At 32.3% G+C, this 25,370-nt stretch overlaps 1 protein-coding gene and 2 non-coding genes across 3 annotated transcripts; 2 read left to right on the top strand and 1 right to left on the bottom strand.

Annotated features, from left to right (window-relative positions):
* Positions 1 to 2,635: 2,635 nt before the first annotated feature.
* Positions 2,636 to 2,709, bottom strand: Trnai-aau. Its single transcript has one exon. It is a non-coding gene; the product is annotated as a tRNA-Ile (tRNA).
* Positions 2,710 to 8,865: 6,156 nt separating this feature from the next.
* Positions 8,866 to 8,939, top strand: Trnai-aau. The gene has a single exon. It is a non-coding gene; the product is annotated as a tRNA-Ile (tRNA).
* Positions 8,940 to 15,696: 6,757 nt separating this feature from the next.
* Positions 15,697 to 24,558, top strand: LOC112693842 (lamin-like protein). Its single transcript, XM_025569090.1, has 10 exons — positions 15,697 to 15,711; positions 15,801 to 15,861; positions 15,927 to 16,162; positions 18,646 to 18,750; positions 18,815 to 18,973; positions 20,018 to 20,403; positions 23,678 to 23,720; positions 23,864 to 24,084; positions 24,199 to 24,400; positions 24,490 to 24,558. Exons 1-10 carry the CDS (start codon positions 15,697 to 15,699, stop codon positions 24,556 to 24,558), a joined length of 1,497 nt encoding a protein of 498 aa, XP_025424875.1.
* The last annotated feature ends 812 nt before the right edge of the window (positions 24,559 to 25,370 follow it).

Here is a 25,370-nt window from a genome sequence, read left to right as displayed (position 1 = left end):
ATATTGATGTGGGATTTGGTGGAAAATGCTAGGTGATCAACTCGCTTGTTACCCGAGATACCTACATAGCTAGGTACCCAACAAAAATTAACGATTTTTTTCCTCATTGCTGAGGTGATAAGTTAAGGATTTTATAATTAGAACGAGGGGGGATAAGAATGATTTAAACGAGTAAGCAAAAATCCTTTAATTTAAGAAACCTTTAATATGGTAGCATTTCATATTGCAAAAAATAAAAAGCCGTGTACGATTGTAGAAGACTCAATTAAGCCTTGCATATTACAAGTCGGTGAAGTAGTATTGGGAAAGCAGGCTGTTAAGATTCTCAAAGAAATTCCTATGTCTGCAAACACTATCAAACACAGAATTGAAGAAATGGCTTATGATATTGAAAACCAAATTATAATAATGATGAAAATGTCACCATTGATGAATGGGTAGCCAAACGTGCATATCTGGCAGATATTTTTTCGCTGTAAAATAAACTAAACATATCCATGCAAGGACAACTTAGGACATGCATAGGACATGTGTACAGTACGAAATAAAATAGCAGCTTTTCAAAAAGAAATATTACTTTGGCAAACGCGATTGACTGAAGAGGATCTACAAATGTTTCCAAATTTTGATGAATATATGATAGAGAAAACCGTTAACCAGTAGGTGATAGCTATTGTTCAACAGCATTTACAATCACTTACAGAATATATTTTTCGTTATTTCCCAATCAAAGGAGACCCTAAACATGGTAATATGTGTATAATACATCCATTTGCTGCAAACAATGAAAAGAACAAGTTAAATATGAGCGAAAAAGAAAACCATCAATTTATACGACTCCACACTCAAAACTAAATTCCTGAAATTATCAAAATGTCCTTTTCTTATCTACATAAATAATGCCAAGTTATCTAAGGTAAAATTTTTACTTATCTAGATAATTGTCTGTAATCTTACCAAGATTAGAGTTTTTTTTATTCTTGTACGGAGACAAATCCAACAAATTAGAGATCATCAAAATCGGTCCAACCGTTCTTGAATTATAAATTCTGTAAATAACCTGACTTTCTTTTATACATATATATTTTGTATTCATAATCATAATTCGTGCATTATTCATAAGTAATTATTATTTCTTGGTATGTCATTTTATTTATATTTTCATGTCGAAAAAATATTTTTGGTATTTTTAAACTTAATTTCTTATTTTCCCATAGAAGTTCCAAATATAGTAGGTATTTGATTTTAGTATACACACGTAACTCATACGCTGAATAGTTATTACTTCACTCTTGGAACCCGTACTACTACACATAACTACTTATAAAATAATGAAAATCATCAAATTAATATTATATGGAAAACAATATTGTTAACTTAAAATATTTTTTTATGTATTCTGTATTCATTCTGATACGTACAAAGCAATTTTCATTTTTTTTTTTCTGTAACATTTTAGTGATTAACTGTCATTAAATATTGTACATTATTTATAAATACTGCTTAATGGTACACTACATTACTACAATAAACATTAAACACCTAGGTAACTATTAGTAATAATGATTATAATCAGGGACGTATTTAAGAGATGGGCCCATGGAGCCCGTGCCCCCCCCCCCCATTCACCGTGTTTTATACTTTATTTATTATTGTAGGCCCTTTTTCACGCACAGGCACACGGTGAAATACTAGAACATCAATATTTCATGATAATATGATACTATCGATTAAACGGATTACCATTATATACACCCTAAAATAATTATAAAACCTGAAGAAGTAGTTGATGCATATGCTAATAAGCACCCTAGATGTCTTCAGTTATTATAATTACAAAAATTATATTTAAAAATATGTTTTATTATAAATTTGTGTAATAAAAGTTTATTTTTCTATCAAACACTTGTATTTTGATTATTTGGTTACGAATAACGACAGTTTTGTTGAGATGGAAAAGTAACTATGTATACTTTGAACTTTTTGTTTATACCCCCCTTCACAATTTCTAAATACGCCCTTGATTATAATTGAGTCTTACTGAAAAATATTGACCAAAAAATAACATTTTTTGAAAATATTTTTTTTTTATCTAGATAAAAATGAAATTATCTTTTATCTTTATTTAGATATTTTAATTTTTTTTATCTATGATCTTTATCTAGATAAATTTTGCATTATCTATTCCCAACACTGAAAATGAATATCCATTGCTGAGTGAAAAATTAATGAAAATTAGAATTATATTCAATTTTCGACAACGTATTTATGCGGAAAAAACATTTCCATTCGTTACAGTTATTAAAATACGGTACCGGTCTCATCTAGAAATAAGTAGTACTCTACGACTTGCAGTGACTACAATGGAACCAAAATTGTTAAAATTTAAAATACTAAGAACTTAAAATTTTCGTCATAAATAAAAAAAAATCCTACAAAAAAAATAAAAAAATAACAAAAAAAAAATACTACAACATTCTACTACCAATAAAATAATCATTATGCCGTTTCGATGATTTTGAATATTAAAAATAAACATGGAAACATACAAAACGAGTTAATTATACAAATCAATTTTATTCGATTACGGTATTGGCGAAAATTTAAACGTTTATAAAAAGACAAAAAAAATGTATGGCCCATGGGGGGATCGAACCCACGACCTTCGCGTTATTAGCACGACGCTCTAACCAACTGAGCTAATGGGCCAGACGGAAAGTATGGTGTATTTTAACGCTTTTACAAACGGGATACATATGATTTAGTTAATAATTGAAATTGTACAATAATATTGACAACAAAACTATAATAATACATTGTTAAAACTTAAATAATAAAAAATTGTATAATTCAACAATTCTGCTTAAATTATTAATCACAATTCAAAAATAAATATAGGTAATTTACTATTCTGTTCTCGCAAAATGACAATGATCATAAGAGAGTAAGTAAAATTATTTAAATGATACATGGGCGGATCGAGGGGGGGGGGTACTTTGGGAAAAAGTAATATTAAAAATAAAATATATTCGGAAGAATTAAATAATAGATAAGAAAAATAAACGTTGATAGTGTTAATGCTATATTATCACATTATTATTTTTTTTTTTTTTTTTGGGGGGGTCAAAAGCCCCTCCAAGACATACGCCTATGATCAGATGTATTATATAATTTCTTCTACGAAGTTCCCTGACCGTAAATAGATGTTGACAAGGGCGTTATTGGGGGGGGGGGGCAGACTATGGCAAATGCCCCACTCTAAGAAATTTTAAAAAGTCGGAAATTCTTTGTCTGATGATCAAATACTAAAATTGGTAAATCGTAAATTTTTATTTACTTGGTTTATTAAAATTTGGGAAGCACTGGCTCTTCTCCAGTTTATGACAATCATTTTTACGCGAATCTTATAAACTTTATTTTTGGTATATTATATATTTCTATATATGTGATCTTTATAAAACAGTTTTAGTGATATCGATAATGTCCCGGTAGGCCCTCTCAAAAATTATAAGACCCGGGCCCCCACCAAATAGGTACCTGTAGTTTCAGTTAAATTCAGTAATTTTATTATTTTTAGCAATTACAATACAATACTGATGGACAGTCGACTTCTTAATTTAGTACCCAATAGGAAATGAGTAAAACACGCAATTTTTCGAATAATTTAAATGATTTGCTTTTGGTAAATATGTTTGTTACCATTATTTCGATTATTAAAATAATTCGATTATTCCATTTGATTATTCCCATCACTAGTTGTGACATCACCAACAGAATCGGTAAGTAATGTTGCTGAAGTTTGGCCGAAAAAACGAGGGAATATAATATATTTAAATCTATGACAATTTCTTTAGGCATATTTCCAATAACATGCTTGATGCATTAATCGTTTTTATAACTAAAAAAAAATCTATCCGACGTTAAATTTGTAGGTCATAAATCAATTTATTTCTTAAAAATATCATATAATTCCCCTTTAATATTAAATGATCGTAAACAATTTGTTTTTGAGTAGAGAAGTTTAATGTGTAATATATATTTCACTAATGAATATTACATATATAGTAATAAATGAACAGAGAATGAATAGCCAATATATATATATATAATAATTTTATTTCACCTACCTTTTTACTAAATATTGAATATCAGGAGCTTTGTCAATGATTTTTTTTATATCGGTTGAAGTCACAAATTTGGAATTTTTACTTTTAATCCACTCTATTTTCTCTTTAAAAACTTGTAATTTTAAATAAGTACCAACGTTAATATTATGTTTCATATTTTTCATGCTTTTAAGCATTAAATAAATAGACCATAGAATTGATGGTTTAATTTCTGTAGATAGTTTATTAAAATTTGTAAGAAACACATTTTTCAACAACGATTTGATTTTATTTATTTTTCTCAATTTTAAAAGTTTTTCACAAGCTATTATTTATCTTTATTTTGATTTTTCAGGCAATAGATTTAGTGAAACAGCATTTGTCGTTTGAACCATGTATGGTGAAGTTAATGGTTCACTACAACTATAGTACAACTACAGTATACTGTACTGATTGTCATCTTTCGTATTTATGCTTGTCTGCGCGCTTCGCAGTCAAACCATCACTGGTTCGATTGTGTGACATACTCGCGTCATTTGCAATAAAAAAGAACACCTAACAAGGATAATTAATGAAATCATAACAAATGCCGGTATAAACGGGCCAAAAGTGCCACAGTAATATTAACAAAAAGAGTAATAATAAATATGATAAATCTAAAAATAACAATAAAATCATATATGCTCCAAACGCGTTGTAAAAATATAACAAGACAAATCGTATAAAAATAAATATAATATTTTTAACAAATATAACGGAACATACCTTGGACGGTCTGGCGTTCGAGTGGTTATGCCCACGCGACCGTGTTCACACGTGCGACGAACACCACAACCGGCAGAAGAATCGATTGATCAGCGGCGTCGGTCTCGATTTACAATAACTGACTTCTCCCCGCACGACGATAACCGAAAGAAAATTTCGCGGAAACGGGTCAGCTACGGTTTGAACAGTCGTCACACATACGAAGTTGTCCCCGGAGACGGCGACTCCACCGTGCTATGCTGCAACCACAAAAACACACGGTACGGGAAAAACGACGAGTCGGACGTTCGCAGAGAAAATTTGGGCGGAAAAAAGTCGCGGCAGTAATGGCGTCCGCGGACCGGTGATAATCGTACCGCCGACATAACGACGCGCTGATCGGAAATTCTCGAACATCAAACGCCGACACCGTAATCAGGTGTTCCGGTTAAACACGAAATGAGATTATTTGAACGGCGACGTGACACTAGCGCGAACGATCTCATTTTCTAATTCGAATTATTATATAAATCGCGCAAAACAAATTTATCCGTAACGTCCAACGCACTTGTGTGGGTACAGTGAAAACGAAATATGTTTAAATGTGTTTATGCGTCGTACAAGGAGGTTGTGATATGTGTATAAGATTTAACGGAAAGTTTATGTTTTGTACGGACCGTGGTATACGTTTAAGTTTTTGGTTGTGCTGGGCCCGCGCTCTTGGAAATTTCCACTTTACTACACTGTGATATAGGGATTTCCATTTTCCCTCCCTCCACGCACTTTTTGGGATTTCTACTTAACCGGTCGCCACTATGGGATTCCCATCTTGCCGCCCGCTGGACGGATAAATGTGACATTCTAACGCTTCGACTGTGGTCGAAAACCAAACTTTCCGTACAGGTGTGACAACAATGTTACACCTAGAGAGTCATGTTTTAATTTCGATTACCGTTTACCTTTGTGTTTATAGTTTCGATTTCTTTATTGCATAGCACTTACGAGTGTAACGATAACTTTGAATGGTTGATGAAATTATCTTTTGGGATGAAAGTAATTCAAAAGTGGACAATCCTATAAAGGTAACCATCATTTTTTAAATATTATGAAATCGGCAAATTTAATCAGTTGTCCCACCCAGTCTAAAGTTCAAATGACGCCCCTGGATGCTGGATTCGCTCATGAAAAGATAATTACACGAATTATCTACACGACTGTGTCACTAAAGGCAGTTGGAACTGTTTGTAGTTCGCTTTAAATTAATAGATATTAGAGATAAAAGTGGTTCATACGCACTATAGACATTTTATACTTACGGCATAAAATACAATTAATCTTTAAGAACGAAGGAGTAATTTTTTTTCAATGCAGCTGTATCATTTATAATAGACAAGTGATAGAATACAGGTTAACCTACTACTGTTCCAAAATTTATTTCATCATATTCTCTTCAAACGTGCCAATTTCGATTTAGAACCTATAGATTAGTATGTTAAGTAATTACCTAACTGATTATTGATTTGAATTGCAAATTCATATTAATACTAACATGTCAGAAACACTCATTATAAAAAAAAAATTGATTTTAATTAAAAAAAAAATAAAAAACATTGATACTTAAATAATATATATAAATTAAAAATAAATAACAGTAAATAACATAAGTATCTATTTAATAGTGAAGTCGTTTGTTGGTTTTGATCAAAAAGCTAAAAAGCTCTCCTACAAGGTTCTCTCTCTCTCTTTACGTTAAATTTTATAGGGACTAATAAGACGACCTTAATTGGTAAAATTTTTTATTTTATTTTTATCACGTTGAAAACGGCGAAATTTACATTTCATTGAATTTTGTCTTGATTTTTTGAGTAAAATAAAATAAACCGTACTAAATCGAGTAAACAAAACTATTATATACCGATAAAATAATATTTTATTGAATACCTATTGACGGAAAATTAAAGTTGATCTCCATAAGAAAACACTGAAGTACTATAAAAGTAATGATTCGCCGATCTATGGTGGTCATATGGCAAAGAAAAACGCATACGATGAATTGTATTTATAAACTGTCACTGTAAAAAGTACAGTTAATATAAGTGGAACACGTAACGGACTGCCCTCATCAGCAATAGCATCGTTTTAAAATTTAATAACAATGTACTTATTAAAAACGATCAAAAATATAATATTTAACGAACAACAATAATAATATTGTTGCAACAAAAACAGCAACTCAATAACTTTTTAAAACCAATAATTTAAGACCTGCCGGCCTACTATCAGTTGTGCGCCACTCAGCCATGCTGCTATCATGTTCTAAGTGGGGCCATGTGATCTGTGTATATTAACGAAATATAAAAAATAAAAAATAAACGTATAATACATTATTAATTATGTCCAAAAGCATGACATTTAATCTCCATTATTATATTTATTAATTATTTTAAGTTATAAATATATGATATTATTATGAACTTTTCACGATGGCTTTTTAGTTTTTTTCTTTTTTTCTTTTTTGTTCAACATTTTAATTGATAAATAAACTAAATGCGTTTTTTTAATAATTTGATTAATTTGTATTCGTTTTTTTTTTTTTTTTTTTTAAATAAACAATGGTTCATTCTGCCTATCGGCAGTGTAATCCAAAAATGGTATTCAACCCACTCTCTGTCAGTTTCATAAACTGTCGGTACAATGTCGTGATGCTCTTTTAAACGTTGTTTCGAGTACTTTTCGTCTCTTGTAATTCTGTGAATACTTTAGACCCAGAGTCACCGACCTTTTTACTCACGCGACCTATATTTAATTTAAACTATTCATCGAGGGACTGCATTAAAATTTAAAACAAACGTTGTGCAAAATACAATTTTTGTATCCAATAGTTAGACATTTATCGATATCGATGTTTATCGTTATAAGTTCCGTTACTTATGGTGGCCATACTAATCAATTTTGAATAAAATATATTAGTCGAGATAAATGTTAACAATTTAAGTTGAGACTGTTCGTATAGATTATATTTGCATACGGCCCAGCACCGCGTAGTACAGCCATAGCACGAATAAGTGGTTCATCACTCATTCAGTAGACCAGCACGTAACTGGCTACCCGTACAAAGTTATTGCGTTGCAGCTTTGGGCTTTGTAATATTTAATAAAATAATAAAAAATTGAATTAAAATGAAAAATGTTTACATTTTTAATACTGGTAAATTAATATATAAATAGTTTATATGTATGTTTAAATAAATAAATGCTTAGAGTATTATTATATTTGTAAAGTAAGATCGGTTTCGAATTAAAAATACTTAATGGGTTTATGATTTGGTACCCGAGGAACCGCATCTTGTTTTTTGAGAAATTTTTTCAGGACTTATCTCTGATCTAATAAATAATGTTAGTCTGTTCTGAAAGATACACTCAATATTATAAACTATCATTTATATTTCTAAGACTACCAATCTCTAGCACATATTATGCAATAAACTGTATAATTTTCTTTTTCAAATCTTCATAAATTCTACCAAATAGATATTTTATCTTTTTATTAAAAAACCGTAGTTATATTTACTATAATTTTATAACAATCTTATGTACATCAGTATTGAATGTTATACTGTGTATTTTGGCAACCCGTATGGGGATCATTCCGCTTAATAAAGTTGTTATATATATATATATATATATTTATTGTTTATTAATATTAAATTATCGGCCGAGTCAATCAGATAAATTACATATACTTTTTTTTCGGTGTGTAGATTGTTTTTCATTTTGAAGTCATTGAAAATGAGTTGTTCAATCAAGGGCTTTAGTAAAGATTATTTACGGAGGGGAGGGGATTGATATATTTCTAAAATAATCGTTTTTATTATTATCTATTTATTGACAAACTGAGATTTTGACAATGTTTTGACTGACCTGTTATGATATACTGGAATATGGTACCACTGTTTTTGTGGATTGCATAAAGAAAAGAGCGGAAAACCGTAAAAAATCATAGCAAATCGTCAACTGGCCCATTAGCTCAGTTGGTTAGAGCGTCGTGCTAATAACGCGAAGGTCGTGGGTTCGATCCCCCCATGGGCCAAAACTTTTGCGATATTTTTCTAAATTCCATTGCGTGAACAATACGCATATCATTGCCATCGCGTCCCGTTCGCGTATTAAGAAACCCAGGAAGGCACAGCGTGGCTCTTATATTTCGTGTTCTAATTGGTCCAATTCAAATTTTACGCGTTATTCTTACGTTTTTCACTAACAACAAAAAATAGAATCATTTTTTTAACATCAATATATTATTTAAACCGATGAAATACAACTATGAATAAAAACAAAATAAATTAATACAAAGCGAAAAAAATTAATTTTTCCTAGGTATCTTGATGGATTGGCGTTTGTCCAATACGAATACATTGCGTTTTTTGTAAACTCTCGAAGGAGAATAACAAAATGTTCAACTCCGTTAATGTTCGCTCTGTATACAAGCCCTCCGACTTTTTAGTAGACAATTCATCGGAAATAACCGCAAACGATATCATGACCATTTAAATAACTTGTTAACTCGCCCAAAATTAATAAAATGAGAATAATCGACTGACGAAGTACCAAAAACATAAGCATTTATATATACCATATACTTCTGCTTCACCTCCTACCCAATCTGGATTTCGGATGTATCGGAAAGAGCCAATGTTATCACAACGTCATTGTTCGATTGTAAACGTACGCAAATGGACACCATCAATCGGCCATCGATTTCGAGACACGATACGTCTATCCTTTGGACGCTTAATGCAATACGATGGTTGGTAGACTCCGATTTCAATAACAAACAATATATATACATATTTTTTTCCGCTTCGAATTTTCCCGTTTTTCCAGAAGACCATGACTTTCCTAGGTTATAAACGTACATTTTTGTAAACGATTAACATCGGATTGGTACGACGATCGAAAACGAAAACGGGTAGGCATGCTGTTCACAGCGCGCACGGATTTCGTGAAACAGGAGGCAAAATAATTCGAAAACAATACCGCGATACCTAACGACGCAAGAAATCCACTTCGGCCGTCCTCCAATTACCGCGAGCGCGTATCCATCGTGTACGTGCGCACGTACGTAAAATGATAAATGTTCAACAGTACGCAGTACACCCGCGATCGCAAACACAGCAATGCAATAGTGTAATGGATATTTGTTCGCAGACGATGATCGCAGTGATCTATGTGACCGGTCTGCGCGGCAGTAGCCACGACGACGACGGCTTCGAGAATCCAACGCAATATTCAAATGATATGCAAACGCCCGGTGTACGGACAGGGACACGTGTACAAATTGACGTGGACCGACTGGCGGTAAATCTACGGCGGCGGCTTGTTTCTCCCTCTTTCTACTATCTCGTCCGGCCATCTTTTTACCGCCGCCGCCGCCAGGGTTTCGCATATCATTATAATATATATTTCTAGGCGCACGTCGCCATCTCTAATGAGCCGATTGAATAATACCTAACAATAACGATATTCTCGCAGGCCGTTCGTAATAATAATAATAATAATAATACTTACTGAATATTACTACCACGGTGTTGTTGGGAGTCGACGATTTTTTTTTTAAAATTATTTTTATTTTTATAAACATACGTTCGTTATCAGCGAAAAAATCATCAGGTCGCTCCGAGTGCTCTCAGGATAAAAGTATATCAAGATATCTAATCGGTATCGATCCAACCACTGATCGATTCAACCGTATCATGAATGATTAGTTAAATCGATCGGTGGTTAGCACGGTTGAAATATGCCAGTAGAGTCAAAGGCTGTGCAGAAAGCGAAACGGCGAGTTAGTTTTATTACCATTGACGAGAGGAACGTTCGAAAATCTCGTACTGAATCACCGTTCGATTCCAAAATGCTATGGTTCAGGAAATCGGGGTGATATTCGCGGTACTATTGTACGCGAAAAAAAATTTGAGAAAACGAACAACTCTACCGTTTCGACCGAAACGTGGCCGAAATCGTAGTACGTACAAACAGTCCTCCCATGGTAACAAAATAAATCGATTTAAAACGAACGAAATGTTCGTGTATAATATATACAATAATCATACATCTATATGAACAATATACATATACTAAATTCAGGGGGAAAAGTGTGAAAGGACTAGACGTAAAAGATTGTAGTTACAGTATTACGGTGGACGGTTTAAGTATGTTGCGTAACGATATTACTATCTCACGATCTGCGGCTCAGTTGAATAAAATAACATTTAGAAATACGACGGTGTGGAAAAAAGAGGCGAAAAATAATAATAATTATAATACAGTAGTCACTCGATAGTTCGACTAAATCTAACTAAACACTTGGTCCCCTGTTATATTAGAAGAAACTCGTATATCCTAAATAATTCGTCTAGCGGTGGGAGTCACTATAACTCAAATTTCTATATTTTGTATAACCTCAAGTAAATTTGCTTTACCGATTATATAACGATTACGATTATGTAAATGACGTAAGTAAATACTCGCAGTGAAACTAATAACGACAGTGTTGAAATACTACCGTCGGTTTATCTTAAATTACTCAAGTTAAATTCAATTGTTGGACATAATCGTATTATTTTAACGAAATCAACCAGATTGGTGTGAAAATAAATGTACAATGAACATAATCGTACGCAGTAAAACTTTTCCCTTCTATCTTTGAATTGTTTACTATTCCGCTTCGATTCTTCGAACACTCGGCAGACCGAAAACCTTTGTAAATCGACATTTCAGCGCGGTCCCCCGGAAACCGAACCGTCGAGTCACTACCGCGATAGCAATGATAAAAAGCGAAAAAAAAAATCCTTCCCCGCCCATCGCCGGGCCGTTGGAATCGGTCGCACCGGACTCGTCGTCGTACAACGGTTGTCAAGGCGAACGTCGGCAGCACGAGAGAAACGTTTCCGAGGCAAGTCGCGTCGCGGAACGAGGGCGGCGTTAGCTGAATTGTCCGCAGACGCCATAACACGACGACCATCGGTGTCCCCGGCCGGTACGCATTAACGTTGATTTATGTCCTTCGGAGCGGCGCCTTTTCCACCGCACAATATAATGCCGTACCTACACCGCAGCACGAGCACGGCGGCAAAACGAGCAGGACCACGTTAAATTTCATCAAGGCAAGGCATTTTTTCCCCTCCCGGAAGGACGATCTAGTGCAAGCACATTTTTCGAATGTTGCCCGTTCGAAAAATTTAATTCCGGTAATGGTAATAAAAAAAAAAAAGTATAATGATTTACGTATTAGTGAACGCTATTATGTTTTACGAGCGCATTTCACCACACGACGAACATTTTATTCTTATTAATGATTAGCAATACTTAAAAATTACGAATACCGTTCAATGTACGTTTTAAATAAAAAAACATTTTCAACCGTATAATTTATAATCATATTTTTGCATATTATCGCGTAAACACCGTTGATTATACTTAATAGTAATTAATTAATTTAAACAAATAAAAAGAATCTTTAATGTATTCTCGCACAAAGATTTAAAAATCCTAAAAAGTTACCTTTATTTATACCTTCACCACTTTCAGTATTTCCACATCAATCAATGTTTTGAAAGGCCATAAAATGTAATATTTCCGCAACTGTTGAATGCAATAATGATTTTGATTTATAAGTGCATTAATTTTTCAGTCATTTTAAATAGTTCCCATTTAGTTATTTACAATTGATGTAAAACTGATTTTTTATCATGGTACATTTTACCATTAGTTGTTGCCATGGATTTTTCGAATTCTTAAATCCTGAATCGGAAAACAGTGATCCAAATGGTTGAAATAAATCGACCATGAAAGCAACGGCGAGTTGTGTGTAAAATACGACTAATAGGTGAACGCCGTAATTTTTAACCTTTTTGAATCGTGTTACATTTACCAAATACGAAGAGAAAAAAAATTAAGAAAGCCGTTTTATTTGGTATTTACGATTAAATAATATGCTCATCATAAATAAATACATTTCTGAAGTAAAGCGATTACCGATTAATCGTTGATTAAAATATATGTGAAATCAGACCGTAGTCGTCGAAATCACAGTGTTGTTTGAATATTACTTTTGTTCAAAAATCGTTTAAATAATAATTTTATTTGGGGAACCGACTTAGTCTTGTAGCCACGGTCGCACACCAGTTAAAATACCTGCGGAGGTAGAAAAGGGTAAGAAATTATCCTAGGTGTGACCAGTGGCATGTTGAACTAATTTTTGGTGAAGAGCAAAAATGTATTTACCATAAGGTACCCTTTATTCATCCTAACGGCATTTCCACGACAACAAAATATTTACAATTTAAAAAATATACGTATATTAGACTGATTTTTATAATCAGATGTACTTACTTAATTATGTAGTAAATTTATTACAGACATTAATTATCTTGTATCTTGATCTATGCAGTATATGTGAATTTTGAATAATGTTGTTAACTTTGGTGTTGCAATTAGTTAGCACCAATTGTTTCTAGTGTAACGAATCAAATACAGAACATTTGTGTGCCAAATATTTACTATCACTTAAAACATTTATTATGATGTTATGGTATATCTATATTATTATTATACTTGTAATACTTATTATACTTATTGTTAAGTATTTTTTGGCAGGGGGCCACCCACCTACCAAACATTTCGAAGGAGCAATTGCTCCAAAATAATATTATCACCACGCCACTGGGTATAACAGTCGTCCACCTTGCACCCCTTGGAGACGTATTTGGTCCCGTTATCGCCGTCGACTCGTATTCGATCGTCCGTCAAAGGAAGTCATTATAATAAATATAACTCACAGTAATAATAACACATATTTCGATCAATACAAGGTAAAATATTTAATTTTATTTAATTTCGTATTCGGTATGTATGGCTCTTGGAATTACACGTATATGTAGTAGGCACATATTATTAGGACTAGGTTAGGCCTAACCATTATTTGATGGTGAAATTTATTTACTAATTTGTGCACAACAATAAGCATGCAATTATAATTGTAACGACGAACAGGACAACACGTTTTCGGAAAAAAAAGACTTAAGGCGTAGAAATGGTTTTGTATTCGTGGATCGAATATGAATGAAAATCATTTTTGAAACGAAAACGAAGGATCTATAGGTACATCGGGTTCGATTTTCTACGGTACAAATAAATATTATGTAAAAAAGCGTGCAGAAATGCGAAAATGTGATCGAGTAATGAAAAATCAACGAGGTTTTGAATACCGCCTTTCGATGAAGTATAAGCGTGGGGGGGGAAGCGTTGTCCACCGGAAGCGGGAAGATGATATTGAACACGGCGCCGACCGTAACGGTTGAAATCGGTGTTTTAAAAGTACTGCTACGCTACGGTACTCGTCGTACTGGGGCAGTTCGTTTAGGAAAACGTATCGGAAAAACAACAATCGCTGCCACGCGCGTAATGATATCAAAACGGTAACAATAATAATAGTATAAAAATACGACGTACTGTACGGTAACATGACGCACGATAAACCGCCGACGGACCACCGCCGCACCGCGTGTTTTCTCCGCAGACGTCCCGGGAATTCTATAGAACCGTTTGTTATTCCGTAAAGTTCACTCGGCGATCGCTGCATTTGAAATGATAATGAATGAAAGAAAGAAAGAAAAAAAAAGAGTACAGAACGATATTGACGTGTACGTTTCTATTGTGGCTGTGATTTATCGTACACGAAGAGCGGCAGCCGACGTGATTCGGCGTCGTAAACAATAAACTCTCGAGACGAATCCATTCCGTCCACTGCCCATTAGTACTATTAGGTATCATTTGTACATTAATAACTAAATTTGTTGGCCGAGCGGAGGAGAGAGAAAGAGAGACAGATCAAAACGTTATGTGCTCGTCGGTTTTATGTATTGGTTAATCGTCGTCGTTTCCTGTATGATTTATCGCAAATGCGTATGCACATTCGTATTATATCGTGTACGTAAGTGTATATACACACTATAGGATATAATGTTTGAAACGGCTGTTGACATTAGACTTCTTTGTGAGACATTGAATCATGATCGTCGGCACGAAATGATATCAACTCGATCAGAACTTGATGGATTCAAATTGTGCCCGTAATATTTCACTAATTAAAAACGATTATTTGTATTGGAATTCATGAAATTCAAGTTATTACAATAAAACAATATTGGGAAATACGGTAAACTTCTTGCTAAGTTTTTAAGGACAATAATGATTTTAATACAATTATTGATTATTACCTAAAATAATTTAATTATTGTTTGAGTTCGTTAGGACTTAAATACATGACTAGTTATGTATCTAATACGATTTTACCTATGTTAAAAAAAATATATTAATCACTGAGTTCTATACGAATATGAAGCAATAAAAGCTATGTATTGTGTGTTAATATATAATTAGTGGTTTCCTTAATTACCCTATGTTTTTTAATATTTCTTTCGGTTAATTATAACATTTTTATGTGTATTTTTTAACAACAATTGTAAACAATATAAATCGTGGGCATCCATATGAGTCTCGATATTTGGTAATCTATTTTGATATCAAATAAAATTAATGTAACGATTTTTATATTAAACTTTGAAATGTTTACTCCAAAGATATTATAAAGTATAAAAAATGCTTTCAATGAAAAAAAATTATATTATAAGGTACGTTACTATAGTAAATAATATATCAATATTTAAATTAAAAAAAAAATCAATTTTTTAACAAAAGTTTTTAAAATTTTAGAACATTTACAAAAAATTAAAATTTATTGATATAAATTATTTTAAAAATCTTATTACGCACATATATATATATATATAATGCCAATGTTGAAGGTAAATTTTTACGTATATGCATTGTCTTAAAACGTACGAGCCTATATCAATTACGCGGATCGAATTAATCGTCTTATGTACCATTTCAGAGCAACCAAACCTTGATTCCGAGCGCCAAGTGTATAAACAACAAGAAAGCAATGGTTAAAAGTAAGTAGAACCGATAATATAATATTATTTGCAAATATTGCGACTGAATAGCAGTAATTGTACAGAACAATTATCCACGCCGATCAATGTAACGACGAAGTTATGTGCCAAGAAGAAAAGTGCAACGAACATTCAAAATAAGTTTAAAAGCTCTAAGCCAGTAGCTTCCAAAAACGTATGCGTAGTAAGTAAAAATCAGCCAGTATCAAAATGTATAGCAACATCTCCGTTGGTAAATGAAGTCGAGGACATTTCAAATGACGGGACAGAAAAGAATGAGGAAAAAACCAAATCTTTAACGGTAACGATAAACATTATAATATTTTTTTTCGCGCGAGCATTAAAAGTTTAATTTTCGATGTGAGTAGTTTTGATGGGAAATGTACCTTTTTCTCCGATGTCCAATGGACGGAAAAGACCAGTTTTCGCGCTTGGCAAAAATAAAATTTTTCAATGGAAACTATTAATTATAGTTAAAACAAATGAATTGTAGTGCGATGACGATTATGTTACTAATTACCGTAATCGAAACAATAAAAACATGAAAATAGAAGAGTGAAACCAAAAATAGAATATGGGACTTGTACAGAAAGACGATTTCAGTAAAGTCTCGGAAATTTCAAAGTCTTGGGCGAACTGAAACTGCTCGCTTCCCATCTTTTCCACACTATAAAACTTAAGGTGATTCAGCCAAAGGCGGATTTCAAGTCCAAAATACTTAAAATATAATAATACTTGATCCACTTGAATATTTGGATAGTTTTTTTCCCAGATTTTAGTTATTTAGTCTACCGATTACCGACAACCTAAATCAAATTTCAATAGATATCCATAAAGGTGTCCAGCAAAAATAGCGAAAAATAAACAGCAAAAAGAAAAATAATGAATTTAAAATATCGAAAAAAAATTTAGTGAAACTGAATTATAGCAATATAAAATATATCAAATATTTTTGGGAAATAACTATAATAATTCTTGTACCGATAAAACTAGATATCAATCAATTAGGTGTATAATAAGTAATAATTAACAATAATATAACAACTATCTGAGCCCAAAATAATATCCCCTATCCCTTTTATCGTATATATATATATATATATATATATATACCGTTTATAGTGAACACAATATACAATATAGAAGTCTTCATCGTATAATACTAATTATTTGAATGATATCGCGTATAACTTGAACTTACAAGTGTAAAGATTGTAATTTTTAATTCTTACATATTTTTATAGCATTAAAACAAAACAAAATTTGTGAATAAAAAAAATCTTAGTTTTTTTTAACTATTATTTTTGTTTGTTTGCAACATTTCAATTAACTTAAATATAAAATAAACTATAAAATATAAATAACACATGTAAATAATATTTCGCTATTTTGGTTTTCGTAACAATAATTTCACCATTTTGGCTTAGAACCATCCATAAAGTCTTAACTAAATCTCACAATGATCATTTTTTTAAACTATTATTGTTAACACAAAATTAAAATCTTTAGAAATTTAAGACAAGGAAACTGTTTGTAATGCATTATATTTTATAATATTACGCTATTAAAATAAACATGATTGTAATAAATATTTTTACACATTTCTTAACATCATTATTTTAATTTTAAAAGTTATAATTATGTTGCTACTTATTATATTATGTAATTTAAATAAATAACAACTAAACATTTTATAACAATAATGGATTGTATATTTGGTGAGCAGGGCCAGCTTTAGCTCTCTCAACGCTCAGTGCAAGAATTATTTTGGTGATACTCCATTTTAAATGACTTAAATATATAACTTAAACAGGCAGAATTTTGGAAGCTCGAGAGGCCTCATTATAGATACTATAACCTAATCCTCATTCATAATCAAAAATGCTTAAAATAACTTTTCAAACGTACATATTTGCTACATATTTGTAAATCATTCATAGAACAGACATAATAATACTTATAATAATAATATTAATAATAATTTTATATTTTATATTTATATTTATATTAATAATAATATAGTGATAGTTTATAAAACTGTGATTATACTTATAAGTGCGACCAATCCTTGCATGTCGATAGAACAATAATCAAATTGATATTGAATCACGTCATGAAATTTTTTTTTCTACCTATAGTGGATATAATATGCGTCGTCAACAATTGATCTAATTTAATTCTAATTTTAACGCCTCTCACACGCCCTTTTGATTTAGGCATCCTGTGCCGTCGCACGCATCGATCGTACTTAAAGCCGTCCTTATTTGTGAGTTACGAAACATATCTGTCTCGGTAGTGATTGCCGCCGAATGGCGAGCACTAACAGCACGATTACATGACAATAATAATAATGATATAGATAAAAATATCATATTTTGGAATTTAGTGTTTACGCCGTAACAAGTTATTATTACCGAATATTTAAATTATATTTAAATCGATTACCATCTATACCTAATTGTTTACTATACAATCTAAGTACAAATGACTATTTTTATGATTATTAATTATTATATATATTATTATAATGATTATTTTTGCAGTTAATGACAGCATATTACAATGAATAAAAAATAAGTATACTCTAAGAACAAAAATTGAAAATTGAAAAAAAAAATTGAATTATTCTTTGTAAATATATTGATCAAAGAATTGTTTTATTTTTTTATTACAAATAAAATATTTAAAAAAAAAAAAACACTACAACCTAGCAGCTGCTTACTCTGCCTATAAGGATATCCACCTCTGGATACTTCACGTTATAAATATTTATTTACTTTACAGAGCTGCGTTATAAAATCGAATCTGCCGTTCATAAAAGAGAATTGGATTTGTATGTCAGACCACGAAAAACAACAGTCAACAGTGAATCTTTTAAATGAAATCAAAGTAATATTCGATTACACGTTTCAATCGAAATGTCTAATGATCAAACATCGCTCCATCGTTTCAGGACAACATAATAACTGCGTACCAAATGATGACCGATTTCCGTAATACCGATATTTTACAAAAGCAACTTGCCGATTTAACGGAAATGACAACGTTCATAAACGGTGGTATTAAATCAGACGAAGCGCTGAACACAAACACAAAAGTAATTGTACAACCGGTACGTTATCACTGACGTTATTCGTTTTTCGAACTTTGAAATAAATCCATCTACCACTCGTTTTTCGAACTTTTTGGTAAATCCAGCTACCACTCGTTTTTCGAGCTTTAAGATAAATCCAGCTACCACTCGTTTTTCGAGCTTTAAGATAAATCTAGCTACCCCTAGCTTACCTCTTACGGTTCAGAATGTTCCGACGTCTAGAGTCCGATGCACGCGTGCGGTTTTCGAACACGCGGTGCCTCCGCAACCGTTCAATGCGCATGTGCGCGTTTTCTGTACCGAAAACCCGTTCACAATATTCAGCCATCAAAAAAAAAAAAATTATTTTCGCGTGCATTGTGCATATTGTGTAAAAAGTGTATCTTAAAATAAAAAAAAAAACGATATTGGGTACACCTGTTCATCGACGATCGACTCTCACACGTGGGATGATATTTTGTACATCTTTTAACGATCTTCGAGAAAATGGTGAAAAATTTCATACTTTTTTTTCCCGTCGACCACGGTACGTTTTGACAGCAACGTTCCGTATTTCCGAACGGTAATTTTTTATTTTACCGATTGGGATAGCTCAACGTCAAAACTTTCTTCAAGGTTTTCGGTCGGTTTTTGATTTCTTCAAATGTTATACGGTGAAGCGACACGATCGTATGCGTGGCACTATGTACAAAAACGTTACGAGGTCCTTTGGGACGACTTGCGGGATCCGATCGGTAGCAAGTTGCCGCGTGCGTCTGCATAACTAATCCAATCGCGAGTAATATAAAACGCAAACGCGGCATTGCGCGTTTAAAAATCGCACCTGTGCACGTGTTAACATGTCTTATGACACTTTGTCGATAAATATATCCGTTATCGGCTTTTTGGTTTAGAGTTCCATTCATTGGTTTAAACGAAACAGTGTTGGGCGCATCAAATCGGTTTAAAAATATTATACAAATTTGTTAACGTTATAAGCTCTTAGGTCTCGCGGTTAAAAACCAAATCAACACGAGAACCGTGTAAAAACATAATTTAATTAGGTATTTGTAATGAAAACAGGAGTTGGTCGTCGAGACACATGACAAAGAGATTCAGACAACCGGGGTCCACCTGGAAGAGTTAGAAAATGATTTGAAAATTACATCCGAAGAAAATTCACGATTAAGTTCGGAGTTGGACGCGGCGAACAAAAACGTTGAGCAGTTAAAATCTGAATTAGAAAACAAAACGAACGAATTAAAGAGTACATCAGATCAAGTCTTGAATTCAAACTTAAAGGTCAAAGAATTGAGCGGTACAATGGACGATTTAAAAAAAATTATTCTGGCAAAAGATGAAAAAATAAACGCACTGTATGATCAGAGAAACGCATTTAAATACGAGTTGCGCGACAAAATCAAAGAGGCAGACAAGATTTCGGAAGAGCTGATTGTTGAAAAAGAAAGGTAACTTAATGAATCCGTCATACGATCAATTGTAATTGGAGTAATGTATACGAGACGGTGGTGGCAGGGTCGTCGTAAAGTTTACTGGGACCTGGAGCAACTTAAAGTATGGGGCTTATACAGTAGCAAAACAAGGGTGGTTATGCTGTTATGACCCCTCCAATAAAATACAATGATATTGGTTTAAATAAAACATTTTAAATTTACACATATTATTTGAAATGCGCATTTAAATTACACATACTCAAAATTCACAGATTCTACGTAATTTATTGGAAAACTCATGGCTTCAATTATATATGTAAATTTGATACAGTTTTTTTTCCATTGTATAAACTGTTGTCTCTTAAGTTTACAAAGGTAACAACCACAGAATGTACAACTGTACAAGTATTTTAGGTAGGAACAGTGTTTAGTATATATTATTACTTACTAGTTACATAGTTTGAATATACAAAATTACGAAATTAATATTTTATATTGTTTTGGGAGAAATACCATGTTTGTTGTTTAAATTTGTGGTTATCGCGGCCGGTTCATGACGATACCGCTCCGTAGTGTCGCCTGATAATCAACAATTATTATCCTTAATAAAATATCAATTTTAGTCATTACGTGCCGCATTTTAGGGATTAACATTGATTATAATTTTTAAGTATTTTTTGTGCAAACGCTATTACGTAAATAAAAAAAAAAACTATTTGTGATTGATTTGTATGACTCAATAGCGTTTTAGACTTAAGCGATTTCGGGCGCTCGAAATTGACGTGCAAAGAACGCGCGATAAGACTACAAGTGAAAAGAAACAAGAGTGTGCCGACTTAGAACTTGTCTAAACCTGTGCAGACTTGTCATCCGTTCAAAGAACTTTGTTATATTCGGACAAGTCTGTTGGATCACACTTGATTTGAGCGATCGATGAATCGAAATATCTTAAATTTAGTCTCAGTAGTGCCACGCTATAATGGCGGAGCTCATGTAATAATACAACATCGATAGACTTTTCCCTATTTAATTTCCAAGTTTTAACCTACTTTGAGCGTTTTTTTTTTTTTTTTATTTAACAGATTTAAACATAATATACCCATAGACGTAATAGCAATTTTTTTTTTAATTTGAACACTGTTAAAACGTTTTCATCAAAATTCAAAGTAATAAAGAACTTCGTAACGGTGCGCTCCGATCACTACATGTGGTTTTTAATCGAACTCGCGCTAAAACTAGGCGAATACACACACGCCGGACGCCGTTCTAATATCGCGTGAAAATGCAGAGTTTCGACCTTTACGCGAACGCGCATGTAGTGTTAACGTGAAATAGAAAAGTTAGATCGCTCACGATTGACGTGTGTTGTTATAGGAAACACGGTTTCAGCCCAAGCGTGCCCGAAATCGCTAACGTCTGAAGCGGGCTAATTATTTATTAAATATTAATAACAATGTATAACTTGAAACTTAACTTACTCTACCATAATTAACACAATGAATAACCAATGAATGTTGCGGCCACCAAAATTTTGAGGCCTGGGGTGAAATAGTCCCTGTGCCCCCCTATCGACGGCCTTGGGTGGTGGTTAACTGCGGTTGTCAATCGGCACTGCGGTTAAGTTTCAGATACTGACCTTTAGTATAGCTACCCGGTGTTTGAACAACACAGAGGCGTTCATTTCAGTGATTTTCTGGCTGTGAATAGGCGGACACATTTTAACATTCAAACACGCCGTTAAAAAAAAAAATGTCTACGTATATACAGGGGTGTATTTATATGTTTCCCGCGTGTAGGTCTAGACAATTACCGCTTTAAATAACTAAAATAATATACCGTATTTATTGAATTATCATTTAACTACGTACTATAAAATATATATTAATATATATGTTAATTAGGTAAGTGAGCAAAACAAATTTTATTTAAATACTAAAACATAATTAATAACAAAATGAATTCTTCAAATTTGCCACTGTAAGCACGTACCTATAGTGCCTGCATATATATGTACAAATTTTCTTCTTCTCTAATCCTAATTAAATATACATTGTACTTTTCAAATAGCTAGCAATTCAATAAGCTCAAAGCTTATAGGCAACTATAGCGCAACCAACTGAAACCATTTCAATACTATTTAAAAAAAAAAGCAAATACGATCAGTGGCGTAGGAAGACTCGCTAGCACTCCTGGCATACTTAGAAAAAAAAACGTTCTCTAACCAATTAAAATTCGATGTTATGATATTCTTTTTAACCTTTAATTTTACTAATTTTTTTAAGTAAACAATTTATATTTACAAGTTATTATCCCAGTGTTAATTTTAAACTTTGTAAATTTGATTTTCTCGCTTTATTACTGGCAAATTCATCGATAATTTCTTCATATGATATTTTTTATTTAAATACCCTTGTAATATTTACATAATTTCATTCACACGTGGTGTGTAAAAATAGACAACATCTATATATTTCAAAAAGTACCTATAATGGAGAAATTTCGATTTGATTTTAGGATAAAAATACGACTTTTAAACAATTTTGCACCCCATTGTGATTCGCGCCCCTGGCGTAGGCACAGTTCGCTATACCCTTGCTACCCTACTGAATGCGGTGTAAAAGAATTCATTATTTAACTCCAAAATCGAACGTTACTATCGATATAAAACATCGCATTATTATTTTAAAATTTTAATTAGTGGATATTTACGGGCTCTCATGTGTGCAAATGTGTTAAATATAATGGCACGTAGGAGTATTAATGGAAAGTTAAAGGGCCAATTACCAACACTATTAAGTTATTGGTGCCGACGCAATCCCCCCTCCTCACTTCAATGACGTCCACGAAACAATTATCGAGATTTAAGTAACCCATAGTCAAACAAAAACAAAAACCAAAACAAAAACCACCACAGATACCAATCCACTAAAATTATTTTATTTTTTGTTATAATCTTATAAATAACGTTTTGGAGCCTTGCCTACAATTTATATAATAATAGAAAGGAAAAAAATGTATATCGTCGGAACAGAATTTCAAGAAATAAAATTAAATGTTTTTATATGTATCATTTTACGCTTGATAGGTACCAGAAATTGGACAGTATCTATAATGAGGTAAAGTCCGAAGCAAATATTTTAAAAAGTTACAATATAAATCACTCTTTGGAGTTAAACGAAATCAACAACGAACTAAAAACACGAACAGAGGAAGTGGCGCACTTGTGAGAATCGTTATCATATGGTATTTTAAAATATATTCATATTTAATACATGTACGTTGTTTTCAGAGAGAATGTGATTGCAGTGCAGATACAGTTAATACACGAATTAGTACGTATACAACTCATCAAAATTACATTAATTACATTTAATAAATGACTTATAAATTAAAATGTGATTGTTGGTCACGCTTCTTCATTAACTGCAATCATCCGTTGTACATCGAATAATAGTTATATCTCTGTCCATTACAGAGAGAAGATAATACAGCCAAAGTGTACGAGATAGACAGTTTGAAATCCAAAGTTAATTGGTTGCAAAATACATTAAAATCAAAAGAAAACTGTTTAATTACTAAGTGTGTGCGTGAAAAATTGGAATCGAATATCAAGGAGCTCGAAAACAAAAACGAGCAATTGCAAATGGACGTCCGTAGGTTATTGAACACGAACGAAAAATATACTTCAGAAATATGGTAAGATGAATGCAACACATTTTAGTTCACATTTGTTTTTAACTCGTGTTTAAATTATTCGTATGTTATTACTTACAAAATTAAACTATTCTCGATGTTATGAATTTTTCACAGTGAGGAAAGGGCTGAACTAGTTAAATGTCTAAACATGAAAGAGGATCGCTTAAGAGATCTAGAGAATCTCGTAAGTTTGATGAGGGAGTATTTAGCAGATGAAGAGATCAATACTAATAAGACAAAAAAAACGATAAAACAAATGAAACTTGTGTGTGACGATATCAAAAAAACCAAGGAACGTTATGTGAATAGTTATGAGGTAATAATAAATTACAAAATCATTACATGACGCGTTGTCTATTCGTCGCACCATATGTAGTATTATAAAAATTTAATAAAAAATCAAAGAATAACCATGGTATGACATGGATACACATTTACATATGGATATGTCTTATACACAACACCAACGAGTAAAATTAACCGTTTCTCTAACGATTCGGTTGACGACGACAAGTGTAACATCCGACGTGACGTTTCGACAAAATTTTAAAAAGACTCCCAGCCATAAGACATATCCATGATATTACATTTCAAATAATTAGAAAAAAAGACATTTTTTCTGATAAATATTGATAATAGCATAAGCTCACTCGCATTATTTAATAATATTTTACAGAAACTGATAAATGAAAACTGGATGTTGACAATGAAGAATAACGAATTAAAAATTAATTTTATCAATTAAGACAGTACATTCGGCAACCCATTATTATCCGATGACGCAGCGTAATGTATATTTTCGCCAATGTATGGACATTTATCTAAATCAAATAACTTCTGCTGATTTCATGAATTCCGCATAAAATAAACATTATTAATATTAAGACTAAAAGCTAAAGATTTAATAGTTTGAAAAATTCAAAAATGGTACCTTGTAGTTGGTTTCACTTGTGTTCGTATAAATGATTTCGATTAGAAATATTGCGCCAGCCATCACTTAATAAGAAGTAAAACATAGGAAATGCTTTGGGGTAGACATTTTTTAAAATCTCGACATTTTTCCGAAGAATTGAGAAAAATTTCAAAACACTTCAATCTTCAATGGATGTTTGACCCTCATCACTAATAATCGTTTATGATTTTGGTCGTACATTGTTTTGAAATTCTGATAATATTTTATGCTGTTCAATTGATTTAGATTTTGATATACTGTAATATTTACTGTACTAGGTTCGTATGACATAGAATTATACATAATTTTTGGTACGGCCGATACTTGTTGTTTT

Source organism: Sipha flava, unplaced genomic scaffold, assembly GCF_003268045.1.
Source record: "Sipha flava isolate LNK unplaced genomic scaffold, YSA_version1 118_pilon_pilon, whole genome shotgun sequence".
Classification (NCBI taxonomy): Eukaryota; Metazoa; Arthropoda; class Insecta; order Hemiptera; family Aphididae; genus Sipha; species Sipha flava.
Note: the sequence above shows the minus strand (reverse complement) of the source record. Positions and strands in the feature narration are given on the sequence as shown.